At 41.4% G+C, this 18,856-nt stretch overlaps 1 protein-coding gene and 1 long non-coding RNA gene across 3 annotated transcripts in view; one reads left to right on the top strand and one right to left on the bottom strand.

The window, feature by feature from the left end:
- Positions 1 to 18,856, bottom strand: part of brox (BRO1 domain and CAAX motif containing) — a 46,549-nt gene that overhangs the window by 5,036 nt on the left and 22,657 nt on the right. For both annotated transcript variants that reach the window (XM_043687328.2, XM_087984391.1), the window contains 7 exons: positions 16,402 to 16,497; positions 16,241 to 16,313; positions 10,165 to 10,270; positions 7,188 to 7,277; positions 4,046 to 4,131; positions 1,676 to 1,757; positions 407 to 557 (listed from right to left, as the gene is read on the bottom strand). In XM_043687328.2, coding sequence (XP_043543263.1) covers positions 407 to 557; positions 1,676 to 1,757; positions 4,046 to 4,131; positions 7,188 to 7,277; positions 10,165 to 10,270; positions 16,241 to 16,313; positions 16,402 to 16,497 — 684 coding nt within the window. The remainder of the gene's footprint in view (positions 1 to 406; positions 558 to 1,675; positions 1,758 to 4,045; positions 4,132 to 7,187; positions 7,278 to 10,164; positions 10,271 to 16,240; positions 16,314 to 16,401; positions 16,498 to 18,856) is intronic.
- On the top strand, positions 551 to 6,647 carry LOC122548544 (uncharacterized). The gene is made up of 3 exons (XR_006311260.2): positions 551 to 704; positions 2,153 to 2,327; positions 6,268 to 6,647. It is a non-coding gene; the product is annotated as an uncharacterized LOC122548544 (long non-coding RNA).

The following is an 18,856-nucleotide window of genomic DNA, read 5'->3' on the forward strand; positions in this document are numbered from 1 at the left end:
GTATCAGAACCCCCAGTGGCTGGGCTTTTGCATGAAATAGAAATCAGTGAGTGGTTAGTCAGTCAGATTGAAAGACTAACTCGATGAGGTTGCCAGAGGCCTGATTCATCCTGCGACTGTTGCACAGGCAAGACAGCGTAATGGTGATCTAGAGAATGGAGTTCGAGTCTCTCTATAGCAGTGTGACAATCACTAGTTTATAAATTAAAAGTTAGTGTCAGTAAGCAGACTGTGAAGACCCAACTATGGTTCAGGAATACTCAAGGGAAGGTAACCCAGAGTCCTTATGTGACTTCAGTTCATCACACTTAACTATTCTTTTGTGGTCAAGGAAACAACTCGGTTTAGAATGTACAATAAATAATGATATAAAAGATGATGTTGCCAATGGTAAGAATAAACTTACATGAACCCATTCTCTCTCTGACACTTTTCTAGAGTGTTTCTGATGTATGTTCCCAACTTCCTAAAGAACAAGTGCTCGGATGGCTTGGCTGTTGATCCTGGACCTTTTGTTTGACCATATTCCTTGCATAAAGCCTCTGCCTTGGAGTAATCTACAAGAATAAACAAAAGTGCAGAGGAAACCACTTACTAATCTTTCACATGTCACTTACAGTTGGATAACAACAGGAAGCCTGGGAATCATTTTATTCCCAACTTTACATCTATTTGCTCCTGGATTAAAACCAAACAGCTGAGAGGTATGCAAGACGCTCAAGTAATAAGTGAAGCTTTTTATGCTCTGGGTATTTTCTAGGGAAGGGTGCGTTTGGCTAGCTACTTGGTCAACTTGATCCCTACTATTCTGTTCAGGATCACAAGATTCGCTACTAATTTCAAGCCTTTGCTCTACTCCTTTCTGTCACATCCTAGAGAGATCCTATTTAGATCTGGGGTACTATGCTGAATGTGGGCAAATTCCTAAGCTGCATGGAGAAACTGAAATTCAATGTTTTTAAACAAGTTGTCTCTGCGCTGCCCAATAATACTGTCAAGTTTTGGCCATTAACATGCTCATGTGATCTCCAATGTTCACCTGTAACAGAGCTTACTGGGGACACATAGGCTAGTTTGCCTTTCCTCTGCGTCCTGGGCATCTTTCAGCCTTCATTCAGTGGCTGCCATTTACTAAAGACTTCAAATCATTGTTGGTGAATGAACAGTGTGGAGTAAGCAAAGCACTTTGGAGACGGACAGTAAGTGCCTCACACACCACTTAATGCGCATGCAATGTGGACAAAGTCTAGAGGGAGTTGCAGGCCCTGGCAGTCTGAGCCTCGACTCTACCCTGGCTATACACCACATGATAACTACAGTGTCTTTGTAAATGATCTCCTGATGTTTTTACGGAAAGTGGAGAAGCACTGAATCAAGTTCCCAAGCATGGGATCAGCTTTGATCCTGACTGTTGCAGCCAATCAGGAAATAGCCCCAATGAATAGATGTTATAATGAACAGTTCAGTCATGCTCACAAACAAAAGCTGAAGATGATAATCTCAAACAAAATTAATTCCATTAAACCAGCACACATCATAAGCACAATACTCATTTTAGGGGTGTCTTCCCAGCCAAGATAATTGACCAGAAAGGTCAGCATATGAATGCTAGATGAGTCTAGAGTATTTTCAGTCAAGACTGCCGAACTAATAACAATCCATTCTTCGTACTCACACTTCTCTGCTTCTTGCAGTGAGCGGATGGCTTCCCCACATTTGTCACTGGCCAACAGTGTCTGGCCATTGTAACAATATGCCTGTAAAGAACAAGCACATAACATTGACTGGATGAAAAATCCATACATTATAACACTGGTTAAAAATAACTAGATACTTTTAACCTGAGAAGCATCAAATGCTCCATGAGGATATGGTGGATCCAGCCCAAGGTCAACAGGCAAAGGACTCTCTTGCTTGATTAATGCTCACTGCCACCTACCCCGCAGTGCCATGAGAGCCCTTCCCAGCACAGTAGGCTGCCACAGGTAAACCTCTTGTGTGATCCTTTATTTGAACAAGAGAACACTATACGAGAGCTGGAGAATTCGGATTGTATTCACTAAAGCCGCACTCTGACTTTCTGTAATTCCCCACTGTTTCTGGGAATGTGACATGCAGTTCAGTAATATCTAAATAACTGTTTGCACCACAGATATGTGCCTGGTAATCAAATTCAAATGAGAAAATGCCAAAGAAACAACAAAATTATGGGGCCACAAAACCTAGGAACACCATCAGCTCCCGAAAACCACACAGAAGCAAGTTGTAGCACTCAACTGCTCATTGTGGCCAATCCTGCTGTGGAGCAAAATGGAGCATCAGCACTCGTGAGTATTTCATTTTTATTGCCAGAAATTTTATTTATTTTCATTTTATTTAGTGTGTGCATTGAGGCAGAACCAAAAAAAATCTGTCAGCAGCTCGATGGAGTTCTTTATTCCCACCGTGAAGTTTAGTCATTGAGTGTTATTGTTTAGACAGTGAAATAACTGCAGTCTGGATAATTCTACACCCATTTACATTTGATGGCTGCACAGCAGCCTTGGCCAATCTGCAATGAATTTGAAAGGAACCACTGTTGCCACAGGAAATCAAAGCTGGATCAACAGGTAGTAGGATCTACAATGAATCTGGTTTCTAGCAGATTTTTCTTTCTAGCAAATCCATCTGCCATAGATCCTCAGCTGTTACCCCCCTAGTGCGGTGGATTTAACCATATGGGATGGAATGAGGAAAGGCACACTGTTGATGGATTTAGGAAGTCACTAAGGACAGGGTTGGTTTACAGTAGATCACCTCCATTCAGGAGCCAGGGAAGGTGAGTTGGCTGAAGAGTGATTGTGCTAAAGTATGTGGTTGAATCTCAATTTAGTGTGGACAGACTGGTACCATCCAAGGGCACATCATTCTACAGGCGTGATCTGATGGCAAGAGCAGGGGTTCTAAACATCTTGGCTGGTGATCCTTACGAGGAATAAGCCAGTTTACTGTTGTTGTGAGATTGTTTAATGAATGGTGGTGCAGGCTCGAAGGGCAGAATGGCCTACTCCTGCACCTATTGTCTATTTTATGCCACCTTGATGAGGTGTATTTATATCGGAGGGTTCTGACAAGGCAAGCACCGAAATAAATAAGGCAAGAATCGTGCTTCAGAATCTGGCCATCATCCAGAGATGGAGAACCTGTGAATAGGTGTAAACCAAGCAGGTTTTTGACAAAGAAACAGAAGCTATGATCAGGTCCTCACATTAGCCACTTTAATTGCAAACGACCTTCAATGGAATATCAAAATAGGTTAATTTGCCTCAATCTTATTGCCCTGTACAATATATTATCCAATGTCAAAATATCAAGAGTTTCCCTTTCTGGGTCACTGGCTGCACTGATCTACTCCTCCAGGACAGTCTGTGCAGGGTGCACATGGTCCTGCTGGAAACAGACAAATAGGCTAGCCCAGGTATATGTCCGAGAATCAACCCTGTTCAAGTTGTACACCAACACCTTAACAACCTAGTCCCAGAGGTCTCCCTCGCTGCAGGCAATATCTCGTATGGCATCGGGCCTCAGAATTTTGCAGCACTGGAAGATACATTCCAGTGACATTGCAAAGTAGGCGTCTACAACTGAGCACCAATAGACAGAGTCTCTAGCACATTTAATCTTCCACCCTCATACCTCTGGCAAAGAGTTAGCACTCTCATTGTGCCACCCATCAGTAGCTGAGCTAGACTGGGGAAGCAGTGATTCTCCTCACAAACTAAACTCCGCATGCCTGCTCTTGAAGAATCCCTGTATCAGAACCAAAACCCATTAACAATTAGATCCTGTTGCACAAATGCATTAGTCATATAGAAAAGCATTACAGAAATTAGTTCTTATCCAGCAGAGCAATTAACTATCCAGAGGAGGAAAGGCATTTCCTCCAAAAAACTGCTATTCTGATCAGCCCCTCAGATCCAATCTCACATTTCAGGAGTCAATGAGTGGGCACCAAACATCATACAATTAGCAACTGACTGCTTGAATTTGCTGGTTTAACACTTACATAAGCCAGGTAGAAGGAGTTTTTAAGCTGTAAATACTTCCTCCATTTTGCAGTGTAAGTTGGATCCAAGGTGGTAAGAGTGTGATCTAAAGGTGGAAAATCAGATGTAAACGACTATCTTCAAATAAAGTCAGTTCCACTTTCATTATCACTCACCTTACCATTTCATTCCATGACACCTTGGAACTTAGTTTCTCCCCCTCTAACCCATCCTGTTTATGCTCCCTTACTCACCACCCTACATTTCTAATGCATAAAAGACACCATATTTCTACCTCGAGTCATCATTGAAATGGAACATTGGTACTGTCATTGTCCACAATGGGAGTTCACTTCTTCATTTAAGCAGGCATTGGATAGGCATATGGAGGATAGTGGGCTAGTGTAGGTTAGGTGGGCTTGGATCGGTGCAACATCGAGGGCCGAAGGGCCTGTACTGCGCTGTATTCTTCTATGTTCTATGTATCAATCAGTACTCTCCTCTCATACAGTACAAATATCTTAATTATTCTTATGAATGATCCTGATGAGATAAAAAGCTACAACAAAATGTGCTCTCTTTCAACAATACTGCAGTTCTGTACTACGATCTCTCTTCAATTTCCAATATCAGTTATGTTGAATTCAAACATGAACTCTATTGCTGTACTCGCAAGTGCTCCCATACTTGCTGAGTTTTTCTAGTACTTCCTTTGGCAATGAGCAGACAGATGGAGCTGAAGGCTGACAATTATGTGAATTCTAATGGATTTCATCCTAAGGTCATCAAAGAGGTGGTTAATGATGTGGTGGAAGTGTTGGTGTTAATTTTCCAAAGTTCACTAGATTCTGAAAAGGTTCAATTCGGCTGGGAAGTAGCAATTATAGGGCCTTGATTCATGGAGAGAGACTGAAAACTATAGACAAACTAGCTTGATATGTCATGCGAAAGGTGTTGGAATCAGTTATTGGGTAATAACTGGGCCAAATGCAAAACTTCTACCCAGAAAAACCCAAGGTAAATCAGAATTTTGTGAAAGAAAAATCACAACCAATTTATTGGAGTACCTGGCTCTGGATAAAGACGACGGTGAATGAACTGTGCTTAGATTTACAGAAAGCATTTGATACAAAAGAACACAAAAGGTTACTGTGCAAAGTAGGAGCTCGTGGTGAAGGGGGCAACCCAACAGCATGGACAGAAAATTAGCTGGCTAGTAGAAACCAAGAGCATGCATAATGTGGACCTGCAGATCAGCAGGATGTGACAAATGGAGTTCCAAATGGGTCTGTACTGGGGCCTCAGCTTCTTACAATTTATACCAATGACTTCGACGAGGGAAATATACGCACGGTAGCCAAATATTCAGGTGATGCAAAAGTAGGTTGGAAAATATGCTGTGAAGACGATACAAGGATATTCCAGATGGACATGGGCTGAGTGACTGACAGAGTACAATGTAGGAAAGCATGAAGTTATTCTCTTTGGCAGGGAGAATAAAAATGTTGACTAGGACTTAAAACAGAACGACTGCAGAATTTTGAGGTGGTGCAGAGGAATCTAGGTGTTCAACCGCTTGATTCACAACAAATTAGTGAAGAGGCAGATCAGGTAAAGAAAGGTAATTGGATACTTTCATTAATTACAAGAGAAATTGAACAAAGGATGTTATGGTTCAGTTTTGCAAATCACTGGGGAGACCACATTTATAATATGGTGTGCAGTTTTGGTCTCCTTATTTAAGGAATCATGTTAATGCATTGGAAGCTGTTCAAAGATTAATTAATACATTGATACTTAGAATGGGCAGGTGGACTTAGGAGGAAAAGTTGAATAGAATGGGCTTGCTTTCATTGAAGTTTAGAAAGGCGAGGGGTGAATTGTCTGAATGGTCTTGACAAGCTGAATGTGGAAAGAATGCTTTCTCTTGTGGACCAGTCAAAAATGAGGGACACTACCTAAAAATTGGAGTTGATGTTTAGGGACAGCTGAGGAGTAATCTTTTCTCTCAGAAGGTTGTGCACCTTTGGAACTCTGCCTCAGAAAATGGAGCTAAATATCTTTGAGGTAGATTTATTGCTAGGCAAGGGAATCAAAAGGTTATCCGGGTAGATAGGAATGTAGAGTTTGAAAAACAAATAGCTTAATTGGGATCTTATTGAATAACTGAGCAGACCTGGGTGGCCAAATGGGCAACTTCTGTTCCTAATTCGCATACTTGTCATTCCTACTTTTCTTTCAGTGAAAGCCCTATCCGCTTCTTTGATGGTGCTGAAAACTGATCCAATGAGGAGCACAGCTGTGGAGACCATGAAGGTACCAGATTGAATCTCAAATTTCTGCCAAATGAGCTGGTCTCAGGAGGATTGCAGCAAGACTGCTATAAAAAAACTTCAATACTCCAAGATACAGAAGGAATACGCAGCCCAGTCTGTCATTACTGGCATATAATGAGAGACAAAGAATAAATTACTAACCTCTTCCATTGTACGCAAAAGACTCTGTCAGCATGCAATTGGATCAGTTTCAATATCAGTACTATAATGACATAATGAGCTCTGTCTAACAATGTCCAACATCTCTTCAATTACAAATGCATGCAAAACACACTGGGAGAGGGGAAGATAATATTTTGATCCAGGATTTAGTTCATAAAATCCAAGAAATAATAAAATTGAAGTTAGTCTCCCTCATGTGCTCAATGGATGCTCTCATTGCAGACTACTGTGCAACCAGCAGGGACCATGAGCTGTCAGTGACCCTGCTTGACTTCAGTTTGTAGCTATAATTGCAGCCACCTCCCTTACTGGTCCTATTGATATCAGCCAAGCTCAATTAAAACAGAGGCAGTACCGAACTTTCCTCACCTGCACACCTTATCTCCCTATTAAATAAACTGGTTCACACATGAGGGAGAACCATTAAAACATTTACCCATGAAGCCACCTGATATTTTCCTCTGAATTAAAAGGAATTCCTCAGACAAACAAACCTAGTTTAATGCTATCACACAAGTGACCATTGAACCCTGCAGATTTCAATTGCTTTTTGTACAAGAAAGAATAAACACAAGAACGAATACAAGCAAGAGGAGAAATAAGAATGAGAGGGAACACAAACAGGAGTGAGAGAAACCACGAGAGAAAAACGTGCCTAACTTACCAGCCTTCTGATAGAAATTGGCTGTTTCATTGGCAAGAGCTGCAATCAGACCAGAGTTGTGCTTCAATTCAATGGCTCTTGCGATGGTCACTTCAATTAAAAGAAATCTGTTACTTCCGTCGTCAATAGTGATATTTAGCAGTTTGATAATAACTGCCATCATGCCTAAAAGATGGTCTGCATCTTATAAAATGAGCAATGTAGTATATGAATTTCAGCAACTGAGAGATATCAGGTATACAGGTCATACACATCAAAGACTGGTGGATTGTATTAAACAGAATATGCGGTCATCTGTTCACAAAAGGTCATGTACTGACTACTTATGACCTACATCTGCTCACAATCGTGCAGAGACCAACATCACATATGATTTCAGAACCAGGCATTTGCTGAATAATCGTGTGCGCACTGAGAATTATGCTGGCAACCAATTTAAGGTTTTCAGTCAGGCTCACACTTGCATGTACTAGAAGCTACTTAGATTAAGAGACAGGGCCTTGTTCTTTCTGTCTGCAAAGAACATTTACTCAAATTGCACCTGTTCCAATTCAAAATAGGTGATAGCCATTGTTGGTTCATTTCTCAGGGCAACACCTTCACCAGTCAACTTGCTCAGTTCGAAATTTAAACAAAGCCTGGTAGTTGACTATCAATATTCATTGAGGAGAAAGTGAGGTCTGCAGATGCTGGAGATCAGAGCTGAAAATGTGTTGCTGGAACAGCGCAGCAGGTCCGGCAGCATCCAGGGAACAGGAGAATCGACGTTTCGGGCATAAGCCCTTCTTCAGGAATGAGGGAAGTGTGTCTAGCAGGCTAAGATAAATGGTAGGGAGGAGGGACTTGGGGGAGGGGTGTTGGAAATGCGATAGGTGGAAAGAGGTCAAGGTGAGAGTGATAGTTCAGACTGGGGTGGGGGCGGAGAGGTCAGGAAGAAGGTTGCAGGTTAGGAAGGCGGTGCTGAGTTCGATGGATTTGACTGAGACAAGGTGGGGGAAGGGAAATGAGGAAACTGGTAAAATCCGAGTTCATCCCTTGTGGTTGGAGGGTTCCAAGGCGGAAGATGAGGCGCTCTTCCTCCAACCGTCGTGTTGTTGTGGTCTGGCGATGGAGGAGTCCAAAGACCTGCATATCCTTGGTGGAGTGCGAGGGGGAGTTGAAGTGTTGAACCACAGGGTGGTTGGGTTGGTTGGTCCAGGTGTCCCAGAGGTGTTCTCTGAAACACTCCGCAAGTAGGCGGCCTGTCTCCCCAATATAGAGGAGGCCACATCGGGTGCAGAGGATGCAATAGATGATGTGTGTGGAGGTGCAGGTGAATCTGTGGTAGATATGAAAGTTTCCTTTGGGGCCTTGGAGGGAGGTGAGGGGGGAGGTGTGGGCGCAAGTCTTGCACCTCCTGCGGTTGCAGGGGAAGGTGCCGGGAGTGGAGGTTGGGTTGGTGGGGGGTGTGAATCTGACGAGGGAGTCACGGAGGGAGTGGTCTTCACGGAATGCTGATAGGGGAGGGGAGGGAAATATATCCTTGGTGGTGGGGTCCGTTTGGAGGTGGCGGAAATGACGCGGATGATGCGCTGTACATGGAGATTGGTGGGGTGGTAGGTGAGGACCAGTGGGGTTCTGTCCTGGTGGCAGTTGGAGGGGCGGGGCTCAAGGGCGGAGGAGCGAGAAGTGGAAGAGATGCGGTGGAGGGCATCGTCGACCACGTCGGGGGGGGGGGGGGGGGAATTGCGGTGTTTGAAAAAGGAGGCCATCTGGGTTGTACATTTTTGGAACTGGTCCTCCTGGGAGCAGATGCGGCGGAGACGAAGGAATTGGGAGAATGGGATGGCGTTTTTACAGGGGGCAGGGTGGGAGGAGGTGTAGTCCAGGTAGCTGTGGGAGTCGGTCGGTTTGTAGTAGATGTCCGTGTTGATTCGGTCGCCTGAGATAGAAATAGAAAGGTCGAGGAAGGGGAGAGAGGAATCTGAGACTGTCCAAGTGAATTTGAGGTCGGGGTGGAAGGTGGTGAAGTGGATGAACTGTTCAACCTCCTCGTGGGAGCACGAGGCGGCGCCGATACAGTCATCGATGTAGCGGAGGAAAAGGTGGGGGGTGGGGCCAGTGTAGTTGCGGAAGATGGACTGTTCCACATATCCTATGAAGAGGCAGGCATAGCTGGGGCCCATATAGGTGCCCATGGCTACCCCTTTCGTTTGGAGGAAGTGGGAGGATTGGAAAGAGAAATTGTTCAGGGTGAGGACCAGTTCAGTCAGTATCAATATTCATTACCTGGTACATTTTTCATGGCAATGCATCTACTAATTGGAATCCACTTGCCAACTAATGGGTACTCTCCCCTCTTAAATAGTATAAATGTTGGTTTTCACTTTAAATTGGTATACCTGTGATTTGCCTCAGAGTGCAAGACAAAAATTTTTCGCAAAATGAGCATTTTTTTCACCAATGTTATTTGTCCCCCATCCTTTTAAAGTGATGATTTACCTAAACCTCCTTGCAAAGTGCTTACTTCCTCCGACTTCCCTTACTTGAAACTGGAATCATTAAACATTCAAAGGCACAAAATAACATGACATCCAGAATAATACACTGCTCAGCACTACAACACATTGTGCCAGTTGGACAAGAGCTACACTGTAGTGATTTGGCACCACTTGCTGAGCCACTACTGATTGTGGAGTCACATTTAGGGCTAGAACTAAGGTTAACAGGTTTCCTGTCCTGAAGGGTATTAGTGAAGCAGATAGGATTTTGTGGTAATTCAGCTTCATGGTCATTTTCACTGTTAACTTACATTTTGTAAAAAAAAAGCTCCGCATAAACTACCATAGTGGGATTTGAACTCAGGCTGTGGGTTATCAATCTGATAACATCATTCACAAAACACCATTTAATAATGGGAGGCCAAATTTGTACTGAAGTAGCTTAGGTTATAGAAAAAAAAATTAAAAGCACGGAATGCACTGCTATCGATTCATACCTTCTTGAGCCTCAGCTTGGCACTGAATGATGTACGTATCTAGAACCCGTGATTCAAGATCCTTTCCTTTCTCAGGTGCTGTCACAAGTCTACTTACTTCACCTTCCTTCAAAGATTAAAATTAAATTGAATTGAATTAATCACATCAGTTTGAATGCACCAAAGATAGACAAAGCTCAAGATTCTCTAAATCAATCACCTTCTGACCAGGTGTCCGCTATGTTTGCTAACAGATCAACATAATGAAAGTTATATAATGCTTTCACAAGGAAGTTGGAATTGTCTTCTTAGGGTCTTTGGAGTTTATGACAATAATAGATTTCTACAGCTGTTATTTCCACTGCTACTTACTGGTAACACTTTGTTGCAAGATCAGAGTGAAATACATACTGTTCACATTCAAGAATTTCCAAGCACTTCAACTGCATTGGAACGAAGTAGATCACATTACATAATGACGCAATTGGTCGAACCCCTCTGTTAATTAAACCAAACACCCAGAAAAGCTCGCCTTTCCTTATAATCTGTTAAAATGAGAGAGTTCCCAAATCCCTCTATTTAAAAGAAAAAATATCAATTTATTTTTCTAACTCTAATAGTGAACATTAAAAACAATGTATTCACAAATCCAAGCCCCCCCCTTCTCTTAACTACATACTGACTCCAATTCTATAAAAATACTGTTTTTTATAGTATTTCCAATAAAGACACTGTTCCAATAAGACACTCATTAAAGTTACATGAACTTATTCTCAAAACTACACTGTCTGTCTTCCTTGCTGTCTTCCGTTTTCTTGCTGTTGGTCTCTCTGGGTCTTTTTTTTTCCACTGCAAATAGGCTTTACATGAAAAGGTAAGAGTTTTTTTATTTCTTTAAGAGAACAATGTTGGATGGGCAGTTAGCTCTCCAGCAGTTTTTCTCTGACCAATTTTCAAAATGTCCACATTCTTATACACTCCCAAACATCGGATCATCTAATTGGTTCAATGTTGGCAAAACAATAAACTCGAACTAGATTGGGTTTTTAAGTCTCCTGGAGCAGAATTCAAACTGATCGGCTAACTTCGAATTTCACAGCCAAAATGTTACATATTTTCAATTTTCCAGTTCACTCTGGGACTTCCATCTCGTCGTATATTCAGGCGCTTGTAATCTCTCAGTTCAGAAAAGCATTCTCTCTAAGGTACACCCGTTTATGCTTTCAACTGCATAACACCAGGTACAGCTGTTATTTGCACTGCTATATACTGGTTACACTTTTTTGCAAGAGAGAGCGTGAAATACATACTGTGAACACTCAAGAGTTTCCAACACTTCAACTGTACGGGAACAAGTTACATACCAAACAGATCACATTCCAAATAGCAAGTCAGTACAAACAATACCACAGGACACAGACAGGTGCAGGAACATTTGAACCAAAGTAAAAACATTAAAATCAATCTATATGATGCCAACCCTCAAGACAATCGGCCTCTTATAAAGGGCATCCAAGATATTCTCTATGTGTTCCCTGGATTGAAATAGTAGGCCTTGTCTGGAGCAATGAGCTAGGGAGAGTACAATTGACCTGGACAATCTGGGGTGGTATAAAATTACCCAGTACCCAGGAATCAATATTTATAGAGGAGGAAAGAAGCTTTCATCACTTGATCAAGGAACAGTAAGGACAAGCACTGAAAATAAACCAAATCTGAAAGGGCCTGCACACTTGCTGGATTGATTGAATGATAACCACACTTAGGTTAGGTTATGACACAGAAGTCAAACCCCTCTGCTCATTAAAACTAACACTCCAGGAAAGCTCGCCTCACCTTGTAATCTGTTAATAGTGACAGTGAGTGAAAATAAAACCCTGATGTCCACTGTTTAATGGAAAACCAACAATTTAATTTTCCTAACTCTAACAGTGAACCCTAAACAAAAACTATTAACAAATACAAGCCCCCTTTTTCTTAACTAATCACTATTTGACCATAACTTCATTAAAATGCTGCTCCAATAACCTAATTATTAAACATTAAATCAACTTAAGGTCCATGCGTCTCTTACACCATCTTCCTTCCAGTCTTCTGACACTACTGTCTTCTCCCTGTTAAAAATCACACAACACCAGGTTATAGTCCAACAGGTTTAATTGGAAGCACACTAGCTTTCGGAGCGACGCTCCTTCATCAGTTGATTGTGGAGGGCTCGATCGTAACACAGAATTTTTAGCAAAAATTTGCAGTGTGATGTAACTGAAATTATACATTGAAAAACTGATTGTCTGTTAAGCCTTTCATCTGTTAGAATACAGTGATAGTTTCACTTCTTTCATGTGTAAATCACAAACCCCTTTTTTTTAAAAAGTTGCATTCTCGGGTTAGCCGTTAACAATGGTGATAGCTAGACAGTATGTTGAAGGTGTTAGCCCCCTGTGTTCTCTGTCTATGCCATGATGTTTAGATTGATTCCAATCTAAAAAGTGAGATAACAGAGTTTTACATAAATTCATGCAGTTTTTGAGCTCAGAGTTCTACATGAATGAATGTGGTTTTTGAGCAAAGTGCAATGTAACTCAAAGTACCAAAAAAATTCACCACACAAAATATGTGTGTGCATGTGAGTCTTTGTCTGTCTGTGTGTGTGTCTGTCTGGGGTGGGGGTTGTGAGTGTGAGAGTGTGTGTGTGTGTGTGTGTGTGTGTGTGTGTGTGTGTGCGCGCGCGCGTGGTGAGTGCAGAGTGTCTTAAGTCTGTGAGGGGGTGCATGTATGGGAGTCTGTGTTTCTATAAGGGTGTGTGTGGGCGTCTGTGTGTCCGTGTGTGTGTGTCGTGCAATGGTGATCACCTGTAATGTGACATGAACCCAAGGTCCCGGTTGAGGCCCTCCCTATGGGTACCGAACTTAACTATCAGCCTCTGCGCGGCCACTTTCCTCTGCTGCCTGTCCCGAAGTCCACCTTGGAGGATGGTCACCCGAAGGTCCGAGGCTGAATGTCCTGGACCACTGAAGTGTTCCCCAACTGGGAGGGAACCCTCCTGTCTGTTGATTGTTGTGCGGTGCCCATTCATCCGATGTCGTAGCCTTTGCTCGGTTTCCCCAATGTACCATGCCTCCGGAGTGAAACTATCATGGTATTCGAACAGATGAAAGGCTTAACAGACAATCAATTTTTCAGTGTATAATTTCAGTTACATCACACTGCAAATTTTTGCTATAAATTCTGTGTTACGATCGAGCCCTCCACAATCACCTGATGAAGGAGCGTCGCTCCGAAAGCTAGTGCTTCCAATTAAACCTGTTGGACTATAACCTGGTGTTGTGTGATTTTTAAGTTTGTACACCCCAGTCCAACACCGGCATCTCCGAATCACGTCTTCTCCTTGGGTAGTCTTCTTACTTTTGTCTGTATACAATTTCTTGGTTCCTTTAATAGATTATGCCTTCTGAGAGATTTCTTTTGAGTACTTTTCAGATGACAGTTCGATGGACATTTAGCTCTGACTAAATTTTTAAAATGCCCTTCCTTTTTATACACCAAAGACTTGTACTGTCGCTTTGGTCTGATGTTATCAATACGATAAAATTATCCTAGGCATAATTTAAATTAATTGGTTAAATTCAAATCCAGTTGCCTTAACATCAAATGACAACCCCAAAGTGATTGTTACATATTATCAATTCTCAGCACTCTCCATTTGTCATCTTGTCACAGACACGTGCTGTCACAATCTCTCAGCTCAGAAAAGCCACCTCACTCAAAGTGACCAAACACACTTTTTATTTTGTGACACAGGAATAAAAAATCTTTTTTTTTTTAATGGAAAGACATCTGCCATTCTTACCCAGGGCAAATACTAATTAATTTTATTTTTCTGTATTTATGACTGTGGACTAAAATGAGAAAATAACTGAAAAGCCAAGGATTGTTTCATCCTTTAAAAACCAGTTACCAGACACTCATTATAAGTATTGTTTACATAGCTGCTTATTCAAGTAGTCGCAGAAGTCTGGTTACAGACAAGCTCGAGTGTGTATGAATGGAGCTTTGGATGAGACTGTTTTGGCAGAATCCATAGGAGCTCCAGAGAAGAAGCTGTTCTTGGCTTGTACGCAAAGATAGTCAGTTTATTTCCCTTTCCAGTTGCTGTATGTGGTGACTTTAAGTGATAAGTCAGAGGCCTTTATAAATGGGAACCAGTCACCTTGTCCATCCTGTAAACAAAGTCACACAACACCAGGTTATAGTGCAACAGGTTTATTTGAAATCATAAGCTTTTAGTGCGCTGCTCCTTCATCTTGTGACTTCAAATAAACCGACTGGACTATGTCCGCCCCAGTCCAACATCAGCACCTCCACATCAAGCTTGCAAACAGATTAAGGTATTTGGAGAAGGAAGATTAAAAAGGAGCATTCTCATCACCAAAAATCTATTTGTGGAAGCAAGGTCATTGGGGACATTTAAGAGACTGCTGGACATGCATATGGTCACAGAAATTTGAGGGTGCATACATGAGGATCAATGGTCGGCACAACATCGTGGGCTGACGGGTCTGTTCTGTGCTGTATTGTTCTATGTTCTATAACCTGGTGTCAACCTGGCTTTGTTCACCCCAGTCCAACATCAGCACCTCCACATCAAGCTTGCAAACAGATTAAGGTATTTGGAGAAGGAAGATTAAGAAGGAGCATTCTCATCACCAAAAATCTATTGAAAAATCTTTAACTTTTATGACTCCAGGAGCAGTGGGGTCAATTCACAGCATGTTACCCCAGGGGACTCCAGACCCAAGGTGTGATTGGTTTTTAACTGTCCTCTGATATGACCAAACATGGCATGCTATCACATTTATTTTTAATTTGTGTGTGGAATGTTAGGGTCACTGGCAATACCAGCATTTATTGCCCATTCCTAATAGCCCGAGAGAAGATGGTGACAAGACATCATCTTGAGCTGCTGCAGTCTACGTGATGTGGATACATCCACAAGTACTGTTAGGGAGCAAGTTCGCGATGAAAGAATGTTGCCAATAAATAACTGGCATTTATTTAGTTTGAGAGTGGGGGATGATTAGGGGGACTGGTGGTAAGACAAGGAAAATAGTCAAAGTTTCACAAATAAATTTAATCAAAGCTAATATAACAGCATTGCTGGATCACAAATACCAACGGAAACAAGCAAAGTTGTGAGAATGTTATACTGTTCTGAAGCAGCACTGCTTTTGGGGTAAGGTAAGACGGGACGAGATTTATTCTCCCCATGGTCATTCACCATCCTTACATAGGGGAGCAACAAGACAACCTACAACCAGAACTTCATTACCACTGCTTTGAATCATAGAAATTTGTAGTGTTATGGACCAGATTAGACCGCCTCAAAACATTTCAAGAAAGTAGCCCAGACCCTAACTTTGCTAGTTGTTTTAAGCAGGTGTAATGTGGAAATGCCAGCTGATCAAACCACTTTGTTTTAAACAAAACAGAATTTATTTACAAGATTACCAAATGAAACACAAACAAAACAGAATACAGAATAACTTAGCCGATCTGAAAACCCAACAGATCATCCAACTGAATGCTGCTGTTCTCAATGCTTGCAACAATCTCCATAAACACCCCTTGGCACAAAAGGTTAAATCAAATACAGGGTCTTACAGGAGAGGGGTAGCGGCATGGAACACCCTCTTCCATGTAGCTGTTTCTTGGATCAGTAGCCTCAAAACTGCCCGACTGCTTTCAGTGAACAGTCAGACTGCCAAAATCCAAATCAAAACAGAGGAAAGCAGAGCTGGGAGAACTGGCCATTCCCTTTACATTGTACAAGTTATTTTTAAAACTTGAAAGCCTTTTTCCTAAGGCAGTAAATGTTTCCTATAATCAAATTGGCCCTAAAACCCATCTAAGCCAGACTTTTCAGAATTGTTACTTTTACAACCTCTCTGGGGGAAAAAAACACCAAGGACAGCATAACCTTGTTAAACAAGCAGCATTGTCACAGTAGCTTACAAAGAGGCCAACTGGCCCATCAGTCAAGAGAAGGGAAGAAAGATTAAGAAAGCCAGATGTTAAATTTGAGATACAGATTTGTCACCTTAATATGTTTGAAGATTCCAGCTGCATTCCTCAAACTTCTATGCACGTCTTTTGCTTCATCCACTGTTATACTAAGCACAGATGAATTGACATTAATTTAGATTACTCAAGTCCAGAACATGCAATACAAGAATGGTTGATATTAAATGATGTACTTACTCCTCCTTTCCAGCTAGTCTGGAGGCATATTTTGTATGCCACAAAGCTATGTTAAACTCCATGGAAACCAGATCAAAGATAGCATCCTGCTGGGCACTATAAGAACAAAATTGAAATTGTTTAATAAACAATTGCTTCATAAAGGAATGAAATCTATATCAACCTACCTTGAAGTATAATCTATTGGAGTGGCTATATGGGCTGGCAGGTGAGGAAGGAGGACATACTTTTTCCCTCCATATTAACTGTGAAGAATATGTTTGGAAACTGCACCAAGCAGATCAGAGTATTGAAGTTACCATTGGCACTTGAAAATAAGACAGGTGATTCCTAGAATGGACTGAAGACCTTAAATTCACAGCAGTTACCTTTTTGAAATAGGGTTCATAAAAATACACTTACTCTTTTGAAAGTGTAAGCTCCTTCATATGCTTAGAGTCAAAATAGACACAAGTAGTCTTTCACTCTGCACCCAAGTGACCATTTTTCACATGCAAGCCTAGACAGTGAATGCTGGAGGAATGTTCCATTGAGTGCATCATATATTAGGTTACCCTGTCATTGCTCAACATTCATATACAGATTGACAAACTGGCTGCTTTTCTTTACTTGCCTTGATACCGAGGTCAACTGCAACATTGCAATTATTTAACTGGAGTGATTTAATTATAGAGCCTGAGAGATCTTGGACTGTTTGGTTTAGTACAAACTTAATGACATAGCAGACCTTAAAGGATTTTAAGAAAGAGACTGAAACTACTTGAACAGTCATGATTCACTGATTTCCAGATCTGAACATGCCAGTAGTAAATCACCAACTTTAATGGGTTTTAATCCTGAATGCCCTAAAGTCATTGATTTTTTTTCCCATTTTGGCAAAACCTTTGACCCAGGTTTCTCGACAAATTGCAACATGGAAACCTTCTCTTCCCAATTCCACAGCATGCAAGGGAACCAGGACAAGCCCAGGAAGAAAACCTGATTATTAACAGAAATTGCAACCTTTCCAACATTTTACTTTTAAGTCTCCTTTTTGGCAATTAGTGTATCCTTCTTGGGTGGCAGTATTAAAATTTCATTTCATAGCTGAGCATATCACATCAATGAGATACTTGTGGTAGCAAGTTCTAGTGTTCGTTGTATTAACAAGTGTTTCCTAAATCTCTGACTGCCTGATTTTAAGGTTATGTTCCCTTATCCTTGTATTTTCCCATGACTGGAAAATATTTCACTATCTACCTAATCAATACATTTAAAAAAACCTAAAAACCTCAATTAAAGAGGACAATATTTTAGCAATGGAAATTAATATCTTCTTCATAAACTAATCCTTGGCATCATGATAGCATTCTATGGAATCTGCAACGCACTCCTTTATTGACCAGTATAACTGAAGGTATGGTGTCCAAACTGTAGGCAGTACTCCAGATATTGTCTAACCAGGAAGAAAACTAGATGCTGAAAATACTCAGCTGGTCTGACAGCATCTGTGGAAGGAGAAAGAGGGGTCATGTTTCAAGTATATTTGACTCAATGTCAACTGTTTCTCTCCCCACGATGGGAAGAGGTGCTGCTTATTATTCTGATAATGATATTTAAATACAGATTTGCATTCAAATTTCTTTCCAATTATTCAGACATTGAAAAGAATACTGAAATTTAAAATTACAAAGTAGCTATTAAACTAAAAGGTCTAGATTTCTCTCTCATCTTTAAGCAACTGAATCCAGAAAATCAGCAAAACAGGTTTTAGAGGGAGCTAATTATTTTGCTAAAACAAAATACCAGGAACTCAGTCTGAAAAGAAGCACATTTGACACGGATTACAACTTGCCCTGTTTATCCTCCTCCCATTCCTGAGGCAAGCAGCTACACTGCAAACAGGAACAAGAGAAAGAGGGTCACAGGCAAGTCTAAAAGTAAAGCAGTGGAGGTTAAGTTGGGCAAAACCTTGGACAGACTTACATAGAATGGTAAATTAACACAGTTAGGTAGCATGGAATAGAAACTTGCGATCAGAATTTGCAATGCAGCCATGTCCCTGGTGACTTGCTGAAAATGCCTTTGGAATGCATTCTATATTAAATACTCATTGCTGGCCTTCTGCAGAACATATGGATCTATATCACCTAGTGAGTTAAATCACTATATTCATTCTTTCATGGGAGGCTGGGTCAGCATTTAATACCCATATTCTTCGTTATCCTTGAGAAGGCAATGGAGACCTGCCTTCTTGCACCACAGCAGTCCATTTGCTATAGGTAGACCCATTATGCTATTTCGGGAGAAGCTCCAAACATTTGAACCAGGAAAACAGTGATATTGGAGAGTAGGTTGGAAGAGAAGAGAACTTGCAGGTGGTGAAATTCCCATCATCTGCTGGCCTTGTCCTTCTAGATGGTAGTAGCTGTGGGTTTGGAAGATTTGTCGAAGGAAACCATTTGGGATATGGTGC

This window comes from Chiloscyllium plagiosum, unplaced genomic scaffold (genome assembly GCF_037043375.1).
Source record: "Chiloscyllium plagiosum isolate Xiang-an unplaced genomic scaffold, Cpla_swu_hap1 HiC_scaffold_3, whole genome shotgun sequence".
NCBI lineage: Eukaryota > Metazoa > Chordata > Chondrichthyes > Orectolobiformes > Hemiscylliidae > Chiloscyllium > Chiloscyllium plagiosum.